Source organism: Anomaloglossus baeobatrachus, chromosome 6 (genome assembly GCF_048569485.1).
Source record: "Anomaloglossus baeobatrachus isolate aAnoBae1 chromosome 6, aAnoBae1.hap1, whole genome shotgun sequence".
Classification (NCBI taxonomy): Eukaryota; Metazoa; Chordata; class Amphibia; order Anura; family Aromobatidae; genus Anomaloglossus; species Anomaloglossus baeobatrachus.
In genome coordinates this window covers 467166246-467185090 of record NC_134358.1, presented here as the reverse complement: position 1 = coordinate 467185090, position 18845 = coordinate 467166246, and the positions used below count along the sequence as shown (strand labels likewise).

Here is an 18845-nt window from a genome sequence, read left to right as displayed (position 1 = left end):
AGTGGCCCAAGCTTTCTTGCCCACCCGCTGTGTATTGCAGTCCGCAGCTGCCCCAGAAAATGGTGCTTTCATAGAAGCGCCATCTTTTGGCGCTGTATCCAACTCTTCCAGTGGACATGGTGCCAGGTGGCACGCTGGGTAATAAGGGGTTAATACCAGCTTTGCTTTACCAGCTGGTATTAAGCCCGAGATTCTTAATGTGAAGCCAAGTTTGACCCGGATATTAAGAATCTCCAATAAAGGGTTAAAAAAAAGACACCACACAAAAAATACTTTATTAAAAATAAATACACAGACACACTTAGGGACTCCATTTTTTTACTCCCTCTCACCCCTCCTCAATCCTGGTCTTCTGTCACCGATCTAGCTCTGCTATATCAGAAAGCACAGGGGAGGAAGAACGCTTCAAATCCCCCTGCTGTCTAATCACTCAATGAGTTAGCAGAGACTGCAGGTTGGTAAGCGGTGACATCACCGCTACCACTATTGCCATAGTAACCTAATGAGCAGGTTGCTATAAGCAACGGTGATCTCCGAGCACCTGATTCCCGGCACCGCTATTCACCTGCATGAGCCGGTAAATAGCGGTGCTGGTAAACGATCTAATAGATCATCATTTTCCTGTCACTTTTATTCCAAAATGGAGATTGAAAAAAATGGGCTGAACAAGGAAATGACATCAGAACACCTTTTTTTCACATCCAACTTTAATGAGCTGAAACAAGCATTCAATAGTAACAAAAAAAGCATGAAAAGAAGCAGGAAAAAAAAGCAGGAAAAAAAGCATGACAGCATGAAAAAAAGCATGAAAAAAAGCAAGAAAATAAGCATGAAAGCATGAAAAGAAGCATGAAAAAAAGCATGAAAGCATGAAAAGAAGCACAGAAAAAAGCAGCTTTTTTTTGTGCTGAAAAAAAAAGCACCGTGGGCACATAGCCTTAGCCTGCTTTCACACCTCCGGTTTTAGCAGAGCCGGCCAATCCGGCTCTAAAACCTATGCAACGGATGCGGCGACAAAACCACATCCTTTGCATAAGTTTTTACATGCGGCCCGTCCAGTTTTTGCCGCTTGCGGCAGGCTACTGAGCATGCGCAGTGGATGTGGTGTTTTCCGCAGGACGCCGCATGTGGCGTCCATAGGCATGCATTGCAAATCGCGCCGCATCGGCCGGACGCGGCGCGATTTTTTTTGCCGGACAAAAAAAAAAAAAACGTGTCAGGCAACATTCCATCCGGCCGCCGCATCGGCTAAATCTGCCGCATGCGGCAAAAAACGGACGGAACGCAAGCCCATGTGGCACAATACGGCACTAATTTAAGTCTATGCAAAAAAAAAACCCACAACCGGCGGCAAAAAAAAAACGGTTGCGTTTTTTCTGCAAAGCGCCGGATTGTGCCGCACAGGAAAAACCGGATGTGTGAAAGCAGCCTTATCGGCATAATGGATCAAAGACAAAAAAAACTGGTCGTCTGCACCCAGCCTTAGGATAGGCCATCAATATCATTTTGGTAGCAAACACCTAGTTCTTAGTCCAAGGGAGAAAAATAATAAAAAAGTTTAAAATCGGATGTATGCACAGCCCCAAAGAATAAGATTGGTCCGAGTGCGATCTGATTTGTCGGATTGAACTCTGATCGCAGATTCGCTCGTCTGCTCCTGCCCTATTAAGATATAGGGCAGCTTTTATTGATATAAAAATGTGAAAGATTGTACGCTTACGAGCAGGGCCCTAATACATGAGACATGCATGAACTCAGCACATTTTGTGCTTTTATTTCTAGCTCAGCTTGCGTCCGAGTTGTAGACACAAATATAGCTTTAGGTTTTTACAAACTGTTCCACTTTGATGCAACAATGCCCATAAGCTCCAGTTTATGTATTGCCTTGGGTTCTATTTTTACACAGATTGTTTCTTATTTGCATAAAATATATTGGTAGGAGGGATATTATAATTTTTCACATTTTTTAATTCTGCTTTTATTTGTGTGAGGCTACTTTCACACATCCGGATTTTTGCTCTGCGGCACAATACGGCGTTCTGCAGAAAAACCGCAACCGGCTTTTGTAACGCCGGTTGCGTTTTTTTTTTGCATAGACTTACATTAGTGCCGTATTGTGCCGCAGGGGCTTGCGTTCGGTCCGGTTTTTGCCGCATGCGGCAGATTTAGCCGATGCCGCGGCCGGATCGAACGCTCCCTGCAACGTTTTTTGCTCCGGCAAAAAACACCGCATCGCGCCGCATCCGTCCGCTGCGGCGCATTTTTCAATGCATACCTATGGAGGCCGGATGCGGCGCGATGCGGAAAAAAACGCATCCGGTCGCCGCATGCGTTTTTTTCCACTGCGCATGCTCAGTAGCATGCCGCAACCGGAAAAAAACGGACAGGCCGCATGTCAAAACTTATGCAACGGATGCGGTGTTTTCGCCGCATCCGTTGCATAGTTTTCACAGCCGGATTGAGCCGCAGTGCTCAAACCGGATGTGTGAAAGTAGCCTCCGGCGTGTTTTACAATGAAAGCCTATGGACGCCGGATCCGGTGCAATGCGGTAAAAAATGGATGCGGCTACCGGATCCGTTTTTGTAAACTGCGCATGCACCAAATTAAAAAAGCTGATCCTTCAAAAAAACGGACAAACCGGATGCAAAAACGGATGCAAACCGTATCCACCGGATCTGGTTTGGTACGCATCCAGCATAACGGATCCGTTAAAAACCGGAACCGGTGGGTATGGTTTTACATTTTTTTGCCGGATCCTTTGGATCAGGAAAAAAAAAAGGATTGTGCCTGAATGCAGAAAACTGATGTGTGAAAGTAGCCTAAGCCAAAAGTAGGAAAACTGTCCTGCCAGAACAGGAAACAAAACTATGCAAAACCAACACTAAATAATAACAACAACTAATAACATTTATTAACTTACTAGAAGGTGGCCCGATTCTACGCATTGTATATATATATATATATATAGATGTTGTTGTGTGTAGTTACCAAGTGTTTATGTAGGGCGCTGTACATGTTCTGGGTGTTGTCTGGGTGTGGCGGGGGGTGAGAGCGGTGTTGTATGTGTGTTGCGTTGTTTGTGGAGCGCTGTGTGTCTGTCGCGTTGTGTGTGTGTGTGTGTTGCGCGGTTTGTGTGGGTGTGGTGTGTTTTGGGGGGAGGTATGTTTTGTGCAATGTGTGTGTTGTGCGTTATGTGCGTATATTTATGTATGCCGCGGTGTTTGTGTGTTGGGTGTTGTGTGTGTGCAGCGTTGTCTGTGTGTGTGGGTATCTGTGTATGGCGGTGTTTGTGGTTCCCTGTGTGTGTGTGTGTGTGTGTGTGTGTGTGTGTGTGTGTGTGTGTGTGTGTGTGTGTGTGTTGGGGGGAGGTGTGCACCTCCCATCGTGCTCCATCCCCCATGCTGCACACCCCCCATCATGCCCCATCCCCTATGGTCTCCCTGCTAACACACTCGCCCCTCTCCAGTCCATCCTTAACTCTGCTGCCCGACTGATCCACCTCTCTCCTCAATACCACCCCGCTTCTCCTCTCTGCAAGTCCCTCCACTGGCTCCCAATCTTCCACCGTATCCAATTCAAATTACTAACACTGACCTACAAAGCTATCCATAATCTGTCTCCTCCATATATCTCTGAACTAATCTCTCGCTACACTCCAAAACGTAACCTCCGGTCCTCCCAAGATCTCCTTCTATCCTCCTCTCTCATTCGCTCCTCATGCAACCGACTCCAAGACTTCTCCCGAGCATCCCCAGTCTCCTGGAACTCACTGCCTCAACACGTCAGACTATCTACTACACTTGCAAACTTCAAACGGACCCTGAAAACTCATCTGTTCAGAAATGCCTATAATCTACAATAACCTCACCGCCCCACCACCGTGCGGAGCTGCCGCCCCACCACCGTGCGGAGCTGCCGCCCCACCACCGTGCGGAGCAGCCGCCCCACCACCGTGCGGAGCAGCCGCCCCACCACCGTGCGGAGCAGCCGCCCCACCACCGTGCGGAGCAGCCGCCCCACCACCGTGCGGAGCAGCCGCCCCACCACCGTGCGGAGCAGCCGCCCCACCACCGTGCGGAGCTGCCGCCCCACCACCGTGCGGAGCTGCCGCCCCACCACCGTGCGGAGCTGCCGCCCCACCACCGTGCGGAGCTGCCGCCCCACCACCGTGCGGAGCTGCCGCCCCACCACCGTGCGGAGCTGCCGCCCAACCTACACCCCACCTACTGTCTCCTCCCCAAAATCCTTTAGGATGTAAGCCCGCAAGGGCAGGGCCCTCTTCCCCCTGTGCTAGTCTGTCTATTGTAACGTGTACATGTATTCTGTATGTAACCCCCTCATGTACAGCACCATGGAATCAATGGTGCTCTATAAATAAACAATAATAATAATAATAATAATAATAATAATAATAATAATAATAATATGCTGCGCATTCCCCATCGTGCTCCATCCCCCATGCTGCACACCCCCCATCGTGCTCCATCCCCCATGCTGCACACCCCCATCGTGCTCCATCCCCCATGCTGCGCACTCCCCATCGTGCTCCATCCTCCATGCTGCGCACTCCCCATCATGCTCCATCCCCCATGCTGCGCACCCCCCATCGTGCTACATCCCCCATGCTGCGCACCCCCCATCATGCTACATCCCCCATGCTGCGCACTCCCCATCGTGCTACATCCCCCATGCTGCGCACTCCCCATCGTGCTACATCCCCCATGCTGCGCACTCCCCATCGTGCTCCATCCCCCTATGCTGCGCACTCCCCATCGTGCTCCATCCCCCTATGCTGCGCACTCCCCATCGTGCTACATCCCCCATGCTGCGCACTCCCCATCGTGCTACATCCCCCATGCTGCGCACCCCCCATCGTGCTCCATCCCCCAATGCTGCGCACCCCCCATCGTGCTACATCCCCCATGCTGCGCACTCCCCATCGTTCTACATCCCCCATGCTGCGCACTCCCCATCGTGCTACATCCCCCATGCTGCGCACCCCATCGTGCTACATCCCCCATGCTGCGCACCCCCCATCGTGCTACATCCCCCATGCTATAATAGTTTTCCTATTATACTCAGAGAGGAGTATAATAGGAGGACTGTAATAGGAGGAGTAGTCCTGGGGGGAGAGGAGTATAATGCCGGCTCCCTGCACATGTGTACCGGGAGCCGGTGTACACTGGTAACTATGATACACATCGGGTAACTAAGGGACCTTAGTTACCCGATGTGTATAATGGTTACCAGCGTTCACTGGCTCCGTCAAGATCCCAGCATCGCAAGGTTATGTCTGGCGCTGCTGGGATCCTGACGGAGCCGGTGTACACTGGTAACTATGATACACATCGAGTAACCAAGGGACCTTAGTTACCCGATGTGTATAATGGTTACCAGCGTTCACGGGCTCCGTCAAGATCCCAGCATCGCAAGGTTATGTCTGGCGCTGCTGGGATCGTGACGGAGCCGGTGTAGAAGCAAGCGATATCCCAGGATGTTGTGAGTGTGTGGATGTGATGTGTGAGGTGTGTGTGAGAGTGAGTGTGATCTGATGTGTGTGTGTGTACTCACCTGGGAGTCGGAGCTCCGTGTCAGTTGGGCCAGAGCGAGCGTGCATTGCGTGAGGGGGGCGGGGCCTGCAGAGAGCCGGGGTGAGAGGCCAATCCGTGTGGGGGGGCGGGGCCATGGCGAGCCCAGCGGCCAATCAGCTTTGTGTCACCGTAAGGACACAATGTCACCGTAAGTACACAATTTTGGAGCATGACAGACAGACAGACAGACAGAATAAGGCAATTATATATATAGATATAGTGCTATTAATTCCACAATGCTTTACATACATCAGCATCACTGTCCCCATTGGGGCTCACAATCTAAATTCCTCATCAGTATGTTTTTTTAGAGTGCGGGAGAAAACTGGAGAACCCGGAGGAAACCCACACTAAGGCTATGTGCGCACTTTCCGTTTCCACCTGCGTTTCAGCTGCTTTTTAGGTTTGTTTTGAACTGCAGCGTTTTCATGCCAAAAGTCATGCATTTTGATTTTCCTGCAAAGTCTATGGGAATTGGTGATTTCTTGTTCGCACTTTGCGTTTAATTTGCATAATTTGTGGCAAAAACTCTGCGTTCAAAGAAGCAGCATGTCAATTGTTTTTGCCATTTGAGCTGCGTTTTGCTAACATTGAAGTCAATAAGAAGTTGCAAAAAGCAACCATCAAAATTCCTGCGTTTTTCCTGCTTTTTAGATGCAGAGCTCAGTTTTGAGCTACATAAACGCATGCTTTCCTGACTTCAAAATAATGGAATATGTCCCTTTACACACACACAGTCCGATAATTAGATTAATGAAAAATATAATTTGTTTGCTATTTTAGCCATAAATAGTATAAAACCGCTATAATTATATAACTATTTTCGTTATGATTTCAATAATTATGTGTTCCTCTTTTTTCCCCCCTTTTTTTTCATTGTGTTTGACTGTTTAAACTTTATTTAGCAGTGTCTTAATGTTCAAAACGCATCTGTCTAAACGCAATAGAAAAGCATGTAAAACGCAAAAAATGCGGCTAAAACGCGGTAAAAACGCATGCCTATTTACCGCGATTTACTGGTCAAAAGCAATTTCTGACAAAGGAGGAGTTTAGAACTGCAACTAGGACGCAAAGTGGGGACACAGCCTAACACAGGGAGAACATACAGACTCCTTGCAGATGTTGTCCTTGGTGGTAACCACTGAGCCACTGTGCCGAATTTTTGTGCCAAATTACAAATCTCTAACAGTTTTTCGTCCAGGTTTATATTGTGTAAGAATATTTTTTTGAAAAATCCCTTGTTTATGATATGGGGGTTGCATAAATGTTTGCATATTTTTCATTATTTGCAAAATCTGAATTTTTCTTCAAGTGCTTTAAGAGAATACGTCAGCAGGACCTCACGCTCCCAGCACCAATATACAGTGTGTCCACCCATATCCTGTCCACCACCATTACCTTGAGAACGGCGGCGGCTATAGGCATAGAAGTGGTGTCTAGGTATAGTAAAGTAGCCATGCGCTACGGAATGAAACCACCTACAGCGCCACCTGGTGGAGTTAGCATTTTTATCTTGAAAACGGAACGAGATAGAGAAAAAAAGTGAATTATACAAAGTTGTAGAGCTTCATCAATTCAATACGAATCGACACCTTGCATACAGAAATGTTCTGATTAGAATGTGTAAAACTCACAAGGCTGCGGACGCGACGCGATACCTCATTGAGACCTTCCTACAAGTCATTGGGTATGGTGGCTGCGTGGAGTGGCCTCCACGCTCACATGACCTGGCCCCATTGGACTTCTTTCTGTGAGGTCACATCAAACAGCAGGTGTATGCGACCCCTCCACCAACATTGCAGGACCTACGACGACGTATCACAGATGCTTGTGCAAACGTGTTACCTACCATATTGCACAACGCGCAGCAAGATTCAGTATGCTGTGCAGAGTCCAGATGTGCATTGCAGGCCCTTCAATTTTTTGATTCACTTTTTTTCTCTAGCTCGTTCCGTTTTCAAGATAAAAATGCTAACTCCGTTGTTTTCCACCAGGTGGTGCTATAGGTGGTTTCATTGCGTAGCGCATGACTATTTTACTATACCTAGACACCACTTCTATGTCTATAGCTGCCGCCATTCTCAAGTTAATGGCGGTGGACACATTGTATTTTGGACATTTCTAGGTTTGAGAAATGACTGGCTGTAAAACAGACTCTCTGCTACATAATTAGCCCTAAACTGCACATTAAAGGGCTTGTACTGGACAACCGCCTTTCAGTGTCCCTGATGTGCCTAGCAACAAATTATATATGTATAAAAAAACATGCAGCTCAAGAAGCAGTGCTGGATAGCGAGGGAAGTATCACCTGGATCCCATCAGCTGCTACAACGCACATGTAACAAACAATATAAAAAAAAACCTCAGGGGGAGAAAGTGTGAAAAGTGGTGCTGGTCCTGGGGGCATGTCCCCCCCCACACACACACTGCAAGCCACATTAGTAATATTAAAAATGGGGTTGTTACATTGGAATATATAGCTAGTTCCAGAAATATATGGACAGTGACCTAGTCTTATGAGTTGGGCTCTGCATGCCAGTATCTTTGGTTTAAAATGAAACAAATTAAAGACCAAAATAAAAACTCCTAAAAACAGTATTTATTTATTAAAATGAAAGTATAAACCTATGTAAGTTTATAGACGTCCACTGCAATACAGCCAAAGTCACGTGATGTGAGTGCAACAGAGGGCAAACAACTGGTGAGTGGATAGTGGGATATAGTAGATGTTTGGTTATTATGCTCTCTCTTTTATGGCAGTAACAGGGATGGGCTAACAAGGGACTGACTATTCCCACCCTGTTTACCTACCAGCGGAGGTGCAGCATACTGTTTTGGGTGCCCCCCCCCCGCTCCTCATCGGCTATCTATTCTATTCCTAATATTTTGTTGCTGCCAAAAATAGGCCCCAGTCACCAAGAGAAAATTATACGGAAGGTGTCCAGTCATTTTAGGTCAATTATACAGAATAAAAATGGTTTCCATAATTTGGTACATGACAAGTGTTTAATGACCACCCAGCAATTTTTTTTTTTTTTACCTAGGGGCTAAATAGAATATAACTAATTGGAAACACAATAATTATAGTGACACTAAGATGTTCAGAGGGTTTCCATATATAGGTGCATAATACATGCTAAACAACCACCCAAAAAAATGTATCACTTAGGGGCTGAATAAGGTATAGCAGATTGCAAACAATTAATAGTGACACTATATTACAGGCCTAAAATAAATGAATCAAGATTCCAGCAAGGGACAACTTATCGGCTGGGATCATCAAAAGAAGACTCGACACGTTTCCGCCTATTTTTTCTTCGGGGTTCATCAGGGGCATTCAATGTACTTGATATTAGGTCCAAAAAGCCTTCAGAAATGTTATGCCCTAATGACCAGAAGGGCAACACTATGGCCCAATGTATGGTCTGAAGGTCCATCGTAGGGGAGAATCTATCCCTGAATGCGAGGTTTCTGTCATTGTACGATTGACCTGCAGACCATATATCGGGCCATTGGTGTTGCCCTTCTGGTCATTAGGACATAACATTTAAGATAACACTGTGCCGCCTCCGTTGACACCGGGGTCGACTGTCCGGTGTCAGCGGCACCGGGCCCACCTCCCCAGTCATCGCACACAGCAATGATAAAGTAACGAGCAGCCTGCACCGCTCCATGCCTGGGGGGGTGGGCTGGCTGCATTATATGTGGAGGCCTGGGGGGGGGGGGCTGGCTGCATTATACGTGGAGGCCCGGGGGGGGGGGGGGCTGGCTGCATTATACGTGGAGGCCTGGGGGGGGGGGTGGCTGGCTGCATTATACGTGGAGGCCTGGGGGGGCTGGCTGCATTATACATGGAGGCCTGGGGGGGCTGGCTGCATTATACATGGAGGCCTGGGGGGGCTGGCTGCATTTTACATGGAGGCCTGGGGGGGCTGGCTGCATTATACATGGAGGCCTGGTTATACATGGCCCCGGGGGTGCTGCATTATATATGGAGGCCTGGAGGACTGCATTTTACAGGGAGGTCTATGGGGCTTTATAACATGAAAGACCTTATACATGGGCTGTAGGGGTGCATTATACATTGAGGTCTATGGGACTGCATTATACAACATGAAAGACACCTTATACATGGAATATAAGGGTGAATTATACATGGAGGAGCATGGGGCTGCATAATACAATATGAAGGTTTATGGTGCTGCATTATAATACATATAGGACTATGGGGGCTACAATATAATATATGGAGACTACCTTACACAGACTATGGGGGTGCATTATAAAACATGGGAGACTATATGGTGCAGTATAATACATGGAGTACTGTGGGGTGCATTATAATATATCGAGAACTATGGGGTGAAGTATAATACATGGAGAACTATGGGAAATTTATTATAATACATGTAGTTTAGTTAACAGTTCTAGGTTATATACAGGTCTGGTGTATAAATAAAGAATTTATAATACATGGAGGTGCATTCTAATATATGAAGGGTTACGTGGGACCATTATACCACATGGAAGGCTATGTGGGGGTCATTATAGTATTTGGAGAACTATATACGAGGGGGGACAAAGAGACAAGCAGGGGATGGGAACGTTTTGTGCTGAGGGAAAAAGGCTCATTCCCTCAGCACCCAGCTTTCCCATGCTCTGCTATACATCTTCTCTCAGCACCCAGCATTCCCATGCTCTGATATGGTAAAGCTGGGTGCAGAGGGAAAGATGTATAGCAGAGCATGAGAAAGCTGGGTGCTGAGGACAAGATGGATATCAGAAAAATAGGAAAGCTAGGTGCCGATAGAGGGATTTCAGATCATGGGAAACCTGGGTGCTGTGGGTAAGAGCCAAGTGTCAGTGTCATTATCCCGTACCAAAAGTGTCGGTGTACGTGTAGGGAGGGGGGGGGGGGGGCCCATGTCCAAACTTTGCATCGGGGCCCATCAAACTCTAGTTACGCCACTGGACTTAGATATTGAAACACCTACTTCCTGGAGAGTGTTCTTGACTTTGGTGGGGGTTGTGAAGGGGTTTTCTTCACCATGGAAAGGATTCTGCAATCATCCACCCCTGATGCCTTCTATGAATATCCAGGCCTTTTTCAGTTCCCAAGCTCGCCAATGTGCTCCTTGTTTTGCATAATGCACCAAATTGTAATATGCCGCTCCTAACAATTGCTACTTATCTGATGGAATTTTTTTTTTTTTAGCGCAGTGAAGTTTTGTTTCTCTTCCATTGAGAGCCCCTTTTGACTGCATATTGTGGGTTCACAGCAACAGCTTCCAAATGGAAATGTCACACCTTGAATCAGCTCCAGACCTTTCCCCTGCTTAACTGATGGATTAATGAGGGAATAACCCATAACAGCCCATTAAAGAGCTTTTGAGATAATTGTCCAAATAGTTTTGATCCCTTGAAAAAGACAGCTGTAAACTGAAAAAAAAAATTAAAGATTTCATCCATAAATCGACATGAGCAAACCTGTGGAAATTAAGTTCGGCGAGCTCAGCTGAACTTTAAAGTTTGATTGGGACCCGGACTTGACCTGAACCCCAATGAAAGTCACTAATTGGGCAGTTTTGTTCTCCAAGAAAAAATGTTTCATCCAGCACTTGAAGATATAGTATCCCAATTCCACGAAATTCACGGACTTGATAAAAACATTGATTTTATTGGTGTACAAAAATACAATTAAAATCATTGCGTCCAATTATTTGTACACCAATAAAATCAATGTTTTTATCAAGTCCATGAATTTTGTGGAATTGGGATACTATATCTTCAAGTGCTGGATGAAACATTTTTTCTTGCTTCATTTATCCCAGGATCCGGCCTGCTGACTGTCCGTGCACTGATCTCTAAACCGGCCACAGCAAATCTAGAGGTGAGCTGATCCAAAACATTTTCTTTGGTTTTATAGTTTTGGTCTCCGCCTACATAAAACCAGCCATAAACAGATCACTTACGTGGGTGAGAGATTGTTACATTATTATTTGTTTTTGGTACACACTCACTACACCCGATAACACAGATTTTATTTTACCCCCGGTGCGAGCTGATCAAACACTGCAGTCGGCTCTCAGTGGGCAAAGGACCAAGCGTGGCCGAGCACAGTTCTGCTCATGTGAGTGGTTTGCATACGGTAGGTAGCTAAATCCCCAAGCTTGTGTCATTGTCTAAATACGCAAAACAAGAATGCCGCGGAGACACCATCACGTTTCTCAACGCTGGCAGGAAACTAGCCAGGTAGTCTTCTACTAGGCATTGTTTCCACTTGCCAGTTTCCTACTCCACACTGATGAGGGGCGAATACCTCGAAACAGCTGTCTGTGGATGGATACCACGTTTGGCATTGGTGGTCTCCTTGACTGGAGACTGCCCTTCCCGTGGTTGTTCCTTCCCGGTGAAAGACCTGGCTAGTTTCCTGCTAGCATTGAGAAACATGTGATGGTGTCTCCGCGGCATTCTTGTTTTGCATATTTTCCCAGGGGGCCTTGTTCTAGTGTCACTGCGTTGAGAAACACGTGATAGTGTCTCTGCGGTGTTGGATGTTGATCTCTTCGAGGTCAACCATCCTTACCTATGTATTGTCTAAATACGCAGTACACACACAGTCAAGAATTTTGTATGCAATGTTCAGTATGAAATTCCACGCACTTACCTCACTACAGGGTGCAACAGCTCTATGTAGAGGAGTTAACCATTTGCTGTCTTTGGCATTTACTCTGGCTCCTATAAAAGAGTAGCACAAATAATATTTATAAACAATAGCTTAAAGCATTACAGAATTGCAGCAGAATGTTACAAGAAGCTGCAAAAGGAATAACTTCCGCAATTTCATGTATTTTCCTTTTCATTTACACATGAAGTGACCGCTTTTCTGTAATAACTGTTCTATTCTCAGGCATCACGTGAAGAGCGAGCAAAATGCATGCGGATTCAAAGGTGATTCAGACAAGCCAAAATAACGACAAATCTACATTAAAAAGGTGCTGTTCATAACCAACAAAATGTATCAGCTGGCAGCGATGTCTTAAAAATAACAAAATCTGAACTATGTCAGTAGATATACAGTTCATTCTGGTGGTCTGTGCAGACGGGAAGCAATCCTGTCCATTCATTAGTCATCAACTGCTCAGGACCTTGATTGGCTGCAGTGGTCAGGTGACGGGAACAGTGCACCAGAGACATCTAATAATGCACCATTGCAGTCATCTGACCACTGCAGACAATCACAGGCCTAATCAGTTAGATTATTAAGAATGGAATATCACAGATTCTTGTCCCAGGGAAGACCACCAGAGCAACTAGCAACGGATTCACAGAGGTGACAGCAGGCAAATATACCCACGTTTGTTATCTTTATGCAGCCCAGTAAGTTTTTGTTCAGGCTAGACAGCCCCATCAAGTACCAAAACCTGGCGCATTGTAATAAAGGATGGATTGGGCAACAAAGACAAAATTTGATTACAAGAAATTCATATTTTTTTTTTTTTTTAATAGACAGGCAGGATTAGCAAATAATAAAAACAAACGAGATGAAGAAGATCAAAAAGCAAAGTTATAGGATTTATTCTTTATGAAAGATCGCATTCTTAGTCGACAGCGAACTGTGCAGGAATCTGCTACAGAAAGGTCACCGCATATAGCTGCGGTCCAGAACGGGGTCTCACTGCTCGGCAGCTTTCTGGAATTTCATCTGCATAAAAAGTCACTTGAATAGGAGGCAAATGATGACTCACGACAAACCGTAAGAACAAGTAACCACAGCAACAAGCGCTGACATTAAACAGACCAAAAAAAAACATACTGAGAAAAGCAAATCAGGAAGTCGGTGACAATCTTCCGCCAGGTTACTCAGCACCGTCGTGTCTGGCTCGCCAACGTTTCCTCTCTCACCACAAGTGTAGATTGTGTCTTAATGACCAGGAACTTGGTAAAACCTGGTAATGTGGATATACACGACCAGGGTAGGGTTAGTTTCGGCTCTTCTAGTTGTGCGATCGGGCTGATAGAGAGCTGAGGACACAGATGCACCAGGCTCATGCTTTGGTGAGATTGTGATCAGGCATTTCCTTCTGTGTTGCAGTGCGGTTATACTTATCTAATACATAGAAGTCATGAGCCCATATGCTAATGTCATTAGGAACAAACGTAAACACGAAGCAAAGCATTTCACAAAAATAAAACCGCCACTATACTAGATTCCTCCCAAAACGGGGGTAGTCACCAGACTTCTCAAAGCCCCTGAAATGTTAGGCCCTTTACCAAACAGGTGAAATCCGCTATAAAACCATAACATGCCGCTATCCTCACACATCGCACTTTTCCTTTTATGCTGTAAAATATTTTCTGCTATGATTTTTATACACTTTGAATGCGCAATTCTATCACAGATTTCAATACGATGTGAAATTTTACACTGAAATCTGCAGCGAGTCACAAGAACCACAAACTGTAACCCCATGTTTTCCTGCAGGATTATTGCTGCAAGTTTTCTAGTGTATTGTCAGGTCTGAATCTAATCATTAACCTAGCACTGCAAGACTTGAGAGCGACAGGCAGTCATTAAAGAATTATTCTTAAAGCACTAAACTAAAGGGGTATTGCCATCTCCAAGATCCTATCCCAATATATAGTAGAAAATAATATTGGCAAATACCTGCAATTAGAAATTTAGTATAGTTCTTCTGATTCACTCTCTTACCTCATGTTCAGGGCATTGCAGGGCCATAGGTATCCAAGGTTACGACCATGCATAAAGACAAAGTGGCAGTTTTTTGTGGTGTAACTATGGAAAGCGAACGTCCTACAATGCTTTTAAACATGAGGTAAGAGACAGTGAAAACATTTCTAATAAAAAGTATTTGCTAATATTATTACACCTACTACATACCGGGATATGATCTTGGAGATGGGAATACCCCTGTAAATCAGTTATTCACTACTCCGGCAGCCCCTTCTCAATTACTATATTCCCATATGGAAAACAACAGCAGACTATAATTAACTCCAATGCTGTTGCAGTGACGCCGGCACCTGGTCTCCTCGGACTCTCGTAATAAGGGCATTCCAGATAATAGAATCATAGAATGATAGAGTTGGAAGGGACCTCAAGGGCTATCGGATCCAACCCCCTGTGCAGGGTTTCCCAAATGATCCCAGCTATGTTTATCCAGCTTCCGCTTGAAGATTTCCATTGATGGAGACCTCACCACCTCCCGTGATCGCCTGTTCCCCTCCCTGACTGCACTCACTGTCAGAAAGTTTTTCCTAATGTCTAATCTGAATCTCCTTTCTTTAAGTTTCATCCCATTGCTTCTTGTACTTTTTTGTGCAAATGAGAATAGGGTAGCTCCCTGTGCAAAAATATGAGCCCTGCTGCTTCCCTCTTATCCTTTGGACAATATCCCCCCAAAAATGGGAGCTGCTGCTGCTCTCAGGTTTGCTCGAAATGTCAGTTACTTTTGGAATAAAGTGAGAGTGAAGCGGCCGCTGATTGGCTGCAGGGCTCATGTGGCATAACGTCATGCGAGCCCCAGTGCCATCATCGAGGGAACATCGCCAACTCTAGAGGAGAGTAGAGCGTTATTTTACAAGGGAAAATTTAGCAATTGAGAAGGGGTTGAACAACTAATGGACACCTTTAAGTTAGTAAGTTATCCACCATCAAGGAGATGGGGGCTTACTGTACTGGTGTCAGAGGAAGTAGTGCACAACCCTAGAGACAAAGCTCTGGTAACGCATCATAATATTTATTCACTTATAAAGCGTCATTATTTCCATAGTACGTTATATACATCAGCATCACTGTCCCCATTGGGGCTCACAATCTAAATTCCCTATCCGTATGTCTTTGGAGTGGGGGAGGAACCCGGAGGAAACCCACGCAAACACAGGGAGAACATACAAACTCCATGCAGATGTTGTCCTTGGTGGGATTTGACCCCAGCGCTGCAAGATTGTGCTGCTAACCACTGAGCCACCGTGCCGAACTAGAACATAAATTGTACCCTAAACTTCAGAAGCTAATATCTCTGCACAAGAGAAATTAAGTGTTTTATTCAGCACTACAGCCACTATTCCAATCTTCAGTCTACAGCATTAGAAGGTTGTGGCACTGACAGGAACATTTCAGCACACATTTGGTTTTCTATATGATTAACACCCAATTTGTGTCATCTTTATAATTCACTTAAAACTTTAATATATCGGGGGCGTGTCCTGGCCATGAGGGAGTGAGGTTGTGCTTTTGCCTCAGCTCCCCCTTATCTCCCAGGAAATCAGCTACTACATGAATTTTTTCGGCCCTCTATCCCGGACTATGAGCACGAAGAGGCGGAGGGGAGCTCAGGGACACCTTTCCAGGCAGAATCGAGGAAGCATCCAGCGATTTCTGGCTAAACCAACAGTGGCACAGATGGAGCAGGAGGGAAGTAAGATGGCCGCTGGCCTTGTCATCTATGCAGCAGTGGCAGCGGGGGAGGGGGCGCACAGAGTACCTGTCAGAGGTCCACAGCAGAGAACAGCCCGAGGAGCAGAAGGTGGAGGCAGGAATCCAGACTGTGACAGATCCTCTGCATCTGGAGGAGAAGTGGGGTTTGAGGAGCCAGGTACTCAGAGGGAGCAGTCTCTGGTGTCTTCACAGCATGGGGGGCAGGTCCTGGCAGAGGGAGAGGAGGTGGACGGGCGGCAGGTGAGAGGCCTGGACCTTGCAGACTCTGCAGCTTCTCCTGGAGGAGGGGAGAGGGATCTGACTCTGCCCCTGAGCCCTTCACTGTCAAATGGAGCTCCAGGAGGGACAGGAGGATGGGGGCTCCCTGGACTTCCAGCCCATTGCTACTCAGTGGCAGTGCAGCTGCTGTGACAGGCAGAGGTCAGAGCTAATATAGAAGATATGGAGAGTATGGCGCACTCCACCAGCCAGATTTCTCAGCATGTCAGCACTCTGGGGCTGGGGCAGGAAGGTTCCGGTGTCCTGAGGGAGCTAAGGGAGCTCAGAGCAAGAATCATCAGCATTCCATACAGAGAGGACATGGAAGGCTATATCTCCAGATTGGAGAAGGCGTGCAGGTCAGAGCTGACAGAAGTGCGTTCTAGTGTGCAGAATATAGATGCAAGGGTCCTGTCTCAGGAGACCCAATTACAAGAAATGCAGAAAGACTTATCCTCTCAGAAAGAGTTGCTAGAGACCCAATCTCGCCAGCTCCACTACCTGACTGAAGCACTGGACGATGCAGAGAACAGAGGATGACAACAACTTGAGAGTACGGGGTCTGCCAGAGTCAGTTGATTCCAGGGAACTCCCACGTGTCCTCCAAAGAATCTTCAACAAGATATTGGGGCTCCCTCCAGCCACGGAGATCAAACTTGATAGAGCACACAGATCCTTGGGACCCAAACCAGCGGACTCGGAGTTCCCGCGGGACGTGATCTGTCGGGTCCACCATTATTTACAAAAGGAGTCTATTCTGATGAAGCTCCGGGAAGGGGTACCGATCCTTTTCCAAAAGATTAAGTTGCAGATCCTACCTGACCTCTCTCGTCTTACCCTCCAGAGGAGGAGAGCACTACGGCCTCTGTTGGAGCTCCTTCGGTCATGGGACTTGGTGTACAGCTGGGGCTTCCCTTTTCGCCTTCAAGTCCGCAGTGGCGGCCGAATGCACGTTCTTCATTCACCAGAGGATCTGATACCCTTTTCGGAGGCCTTGAATCTCCCCCAGAGTTGAAATTGAGGACTGGCCTACTCCAAGAGAATTCTCGCGGGGGCTTCCTCAGCGTCCTCCAAGAAGTAATCGCGGATAACAGAGCGTAGTAGAGAATGGGTTTCACAGCCGCGCCAAAAGACTACTGGATTCTTCTCAGATTAATGTTTCTTTTATTTCATAACAGGTCAAGTCTACGCGTTTCAGGAGAACACAGCTCCCTTCTTCAGGACAAACCAGCAAAGAATCAAAGATGATCAGAGATTTGATGATTCTTTGCTGGTTTGTCCTGAAGAAGGGAGCTGTGTTCTCCTGAAACGCGTAGACTTGACCTGTTATGAAATAAAAGAAACATTAATCTGAGAAGAATCCAGTAGTCTTTTGGCGCGGCTGTGAAACCCATTCTCTACTACTCTCTGTTATCTGCCTCATGGGGACCGCTGCCGGGACTTGGTGTTACATGCTGCTATAGGTGTTGTGACTGTTACAACCCGAATTGGTGAGTAGGATTATGCTTTGCTTCACCCTATATATATTGGGGTAAGACCCTATTGCGCTTTCTTTTTCCACAGTTTTCACTCAAGAAGTAATCGCGGGGAGAGGAAGACGGGAGGAGGTCGTCCCTCTACCAAGGACTGATGTTCGTCAAGACGGGGCTTGTATGCTTCTCACACTTTATACTGTACTTGAGTAGTATTGTTATTTGGGGGTTGGATGCGGAGGGCTGATTGAGGGGCTAAGTTTAAGTTAATGAAGTCATGGGAGAGGTTTAACGCTAGATATAATAACTGACGTGAGTCGAAACTGTTCCCTCTCTCTGCCGCTACAATTTTGCCCTCCTGCCCCCGATTCTTGTAGTTTCATGCTTTTACAGAATTCCTAGCATTTTCATATAGGACATGTATGGTTATGATTAACAGCCCCCCCCCCCCCCCCGTTTTTCATGTTTCCTTCCGATTCCTCCTCCTGTGTCCCCTTTGGCCTTTATCGCCTCTTTTCGGGCCCGTGCTCCTCAACCTCTCTCTTTCCCTTTCTTCTTGCCCCCTGTGGCCCTCTGTCCCCCCCCGTCCCCCTCTTTCTCTCCTCCCCCCCCTTCCTTCCTCCCTTTTTTCCTTTCCCCCTTTTTTTTTTTCCTTTTCTTCTCTCCTCCCCCCCCTTTTTCCTTTCCCACTTTCCCCCCTTTTTTTCTCTCTCTCCTCCCCCCCCCTTCCTCTCCCCTTTTTTCCTTTCCCCCTGTTTTTTTTTCTCCCTCTCTCTTCTCCCTCCCTTCCTTCCCCTGAGGGGGGTGGGTCGTGGGGTGGGGGAATTGCCGGGCGCGCATCTGAGCTGGGGTTTGTCTGTGGTTTGGGTTTTATAATGAGGCCTGAGAGAGGGGGGGGGGCCTCCCGTCCTGGAAAACACACGCCTGGTTTGAGTTTACGCGTCGCGGATTGAGTGACGCTTGAAAGCAATACCCAGGAATTACCGCATTTGTTGGGCTTAGTTTGTAATCTGTGTTTTCCCTTTTCTTTTTCTCTATTTCACAGCCTAATCTTTTCTTGA

At 46.6% G+C, this 18845-nt stretch overlaps 1 protein-coding gene across 2 annotated transcripts in view; it reads right to left on the bottom strand.

Moving 5' to 3' along the window:
* The window catches only part of ANKRD28 (ankyrin repeat domain 28), a 229152-nt gene that overhangs the window by 80829 nt on the left and 129478 nt on the right, over positions 1-18845 (bottom strand). For both annotated transcript variants that reach the window (XM_075315308.1, XM_075315309.1), the window contains exon 4: positions 12260-12330. In XM_075315308.1, coding sequence (XP_075171423.1) covers positions 12260-12330 — 71 coding nt within the window. The remainder of the gene's footprint in view (positions 1-12259; positions 12331-18845) is intronic.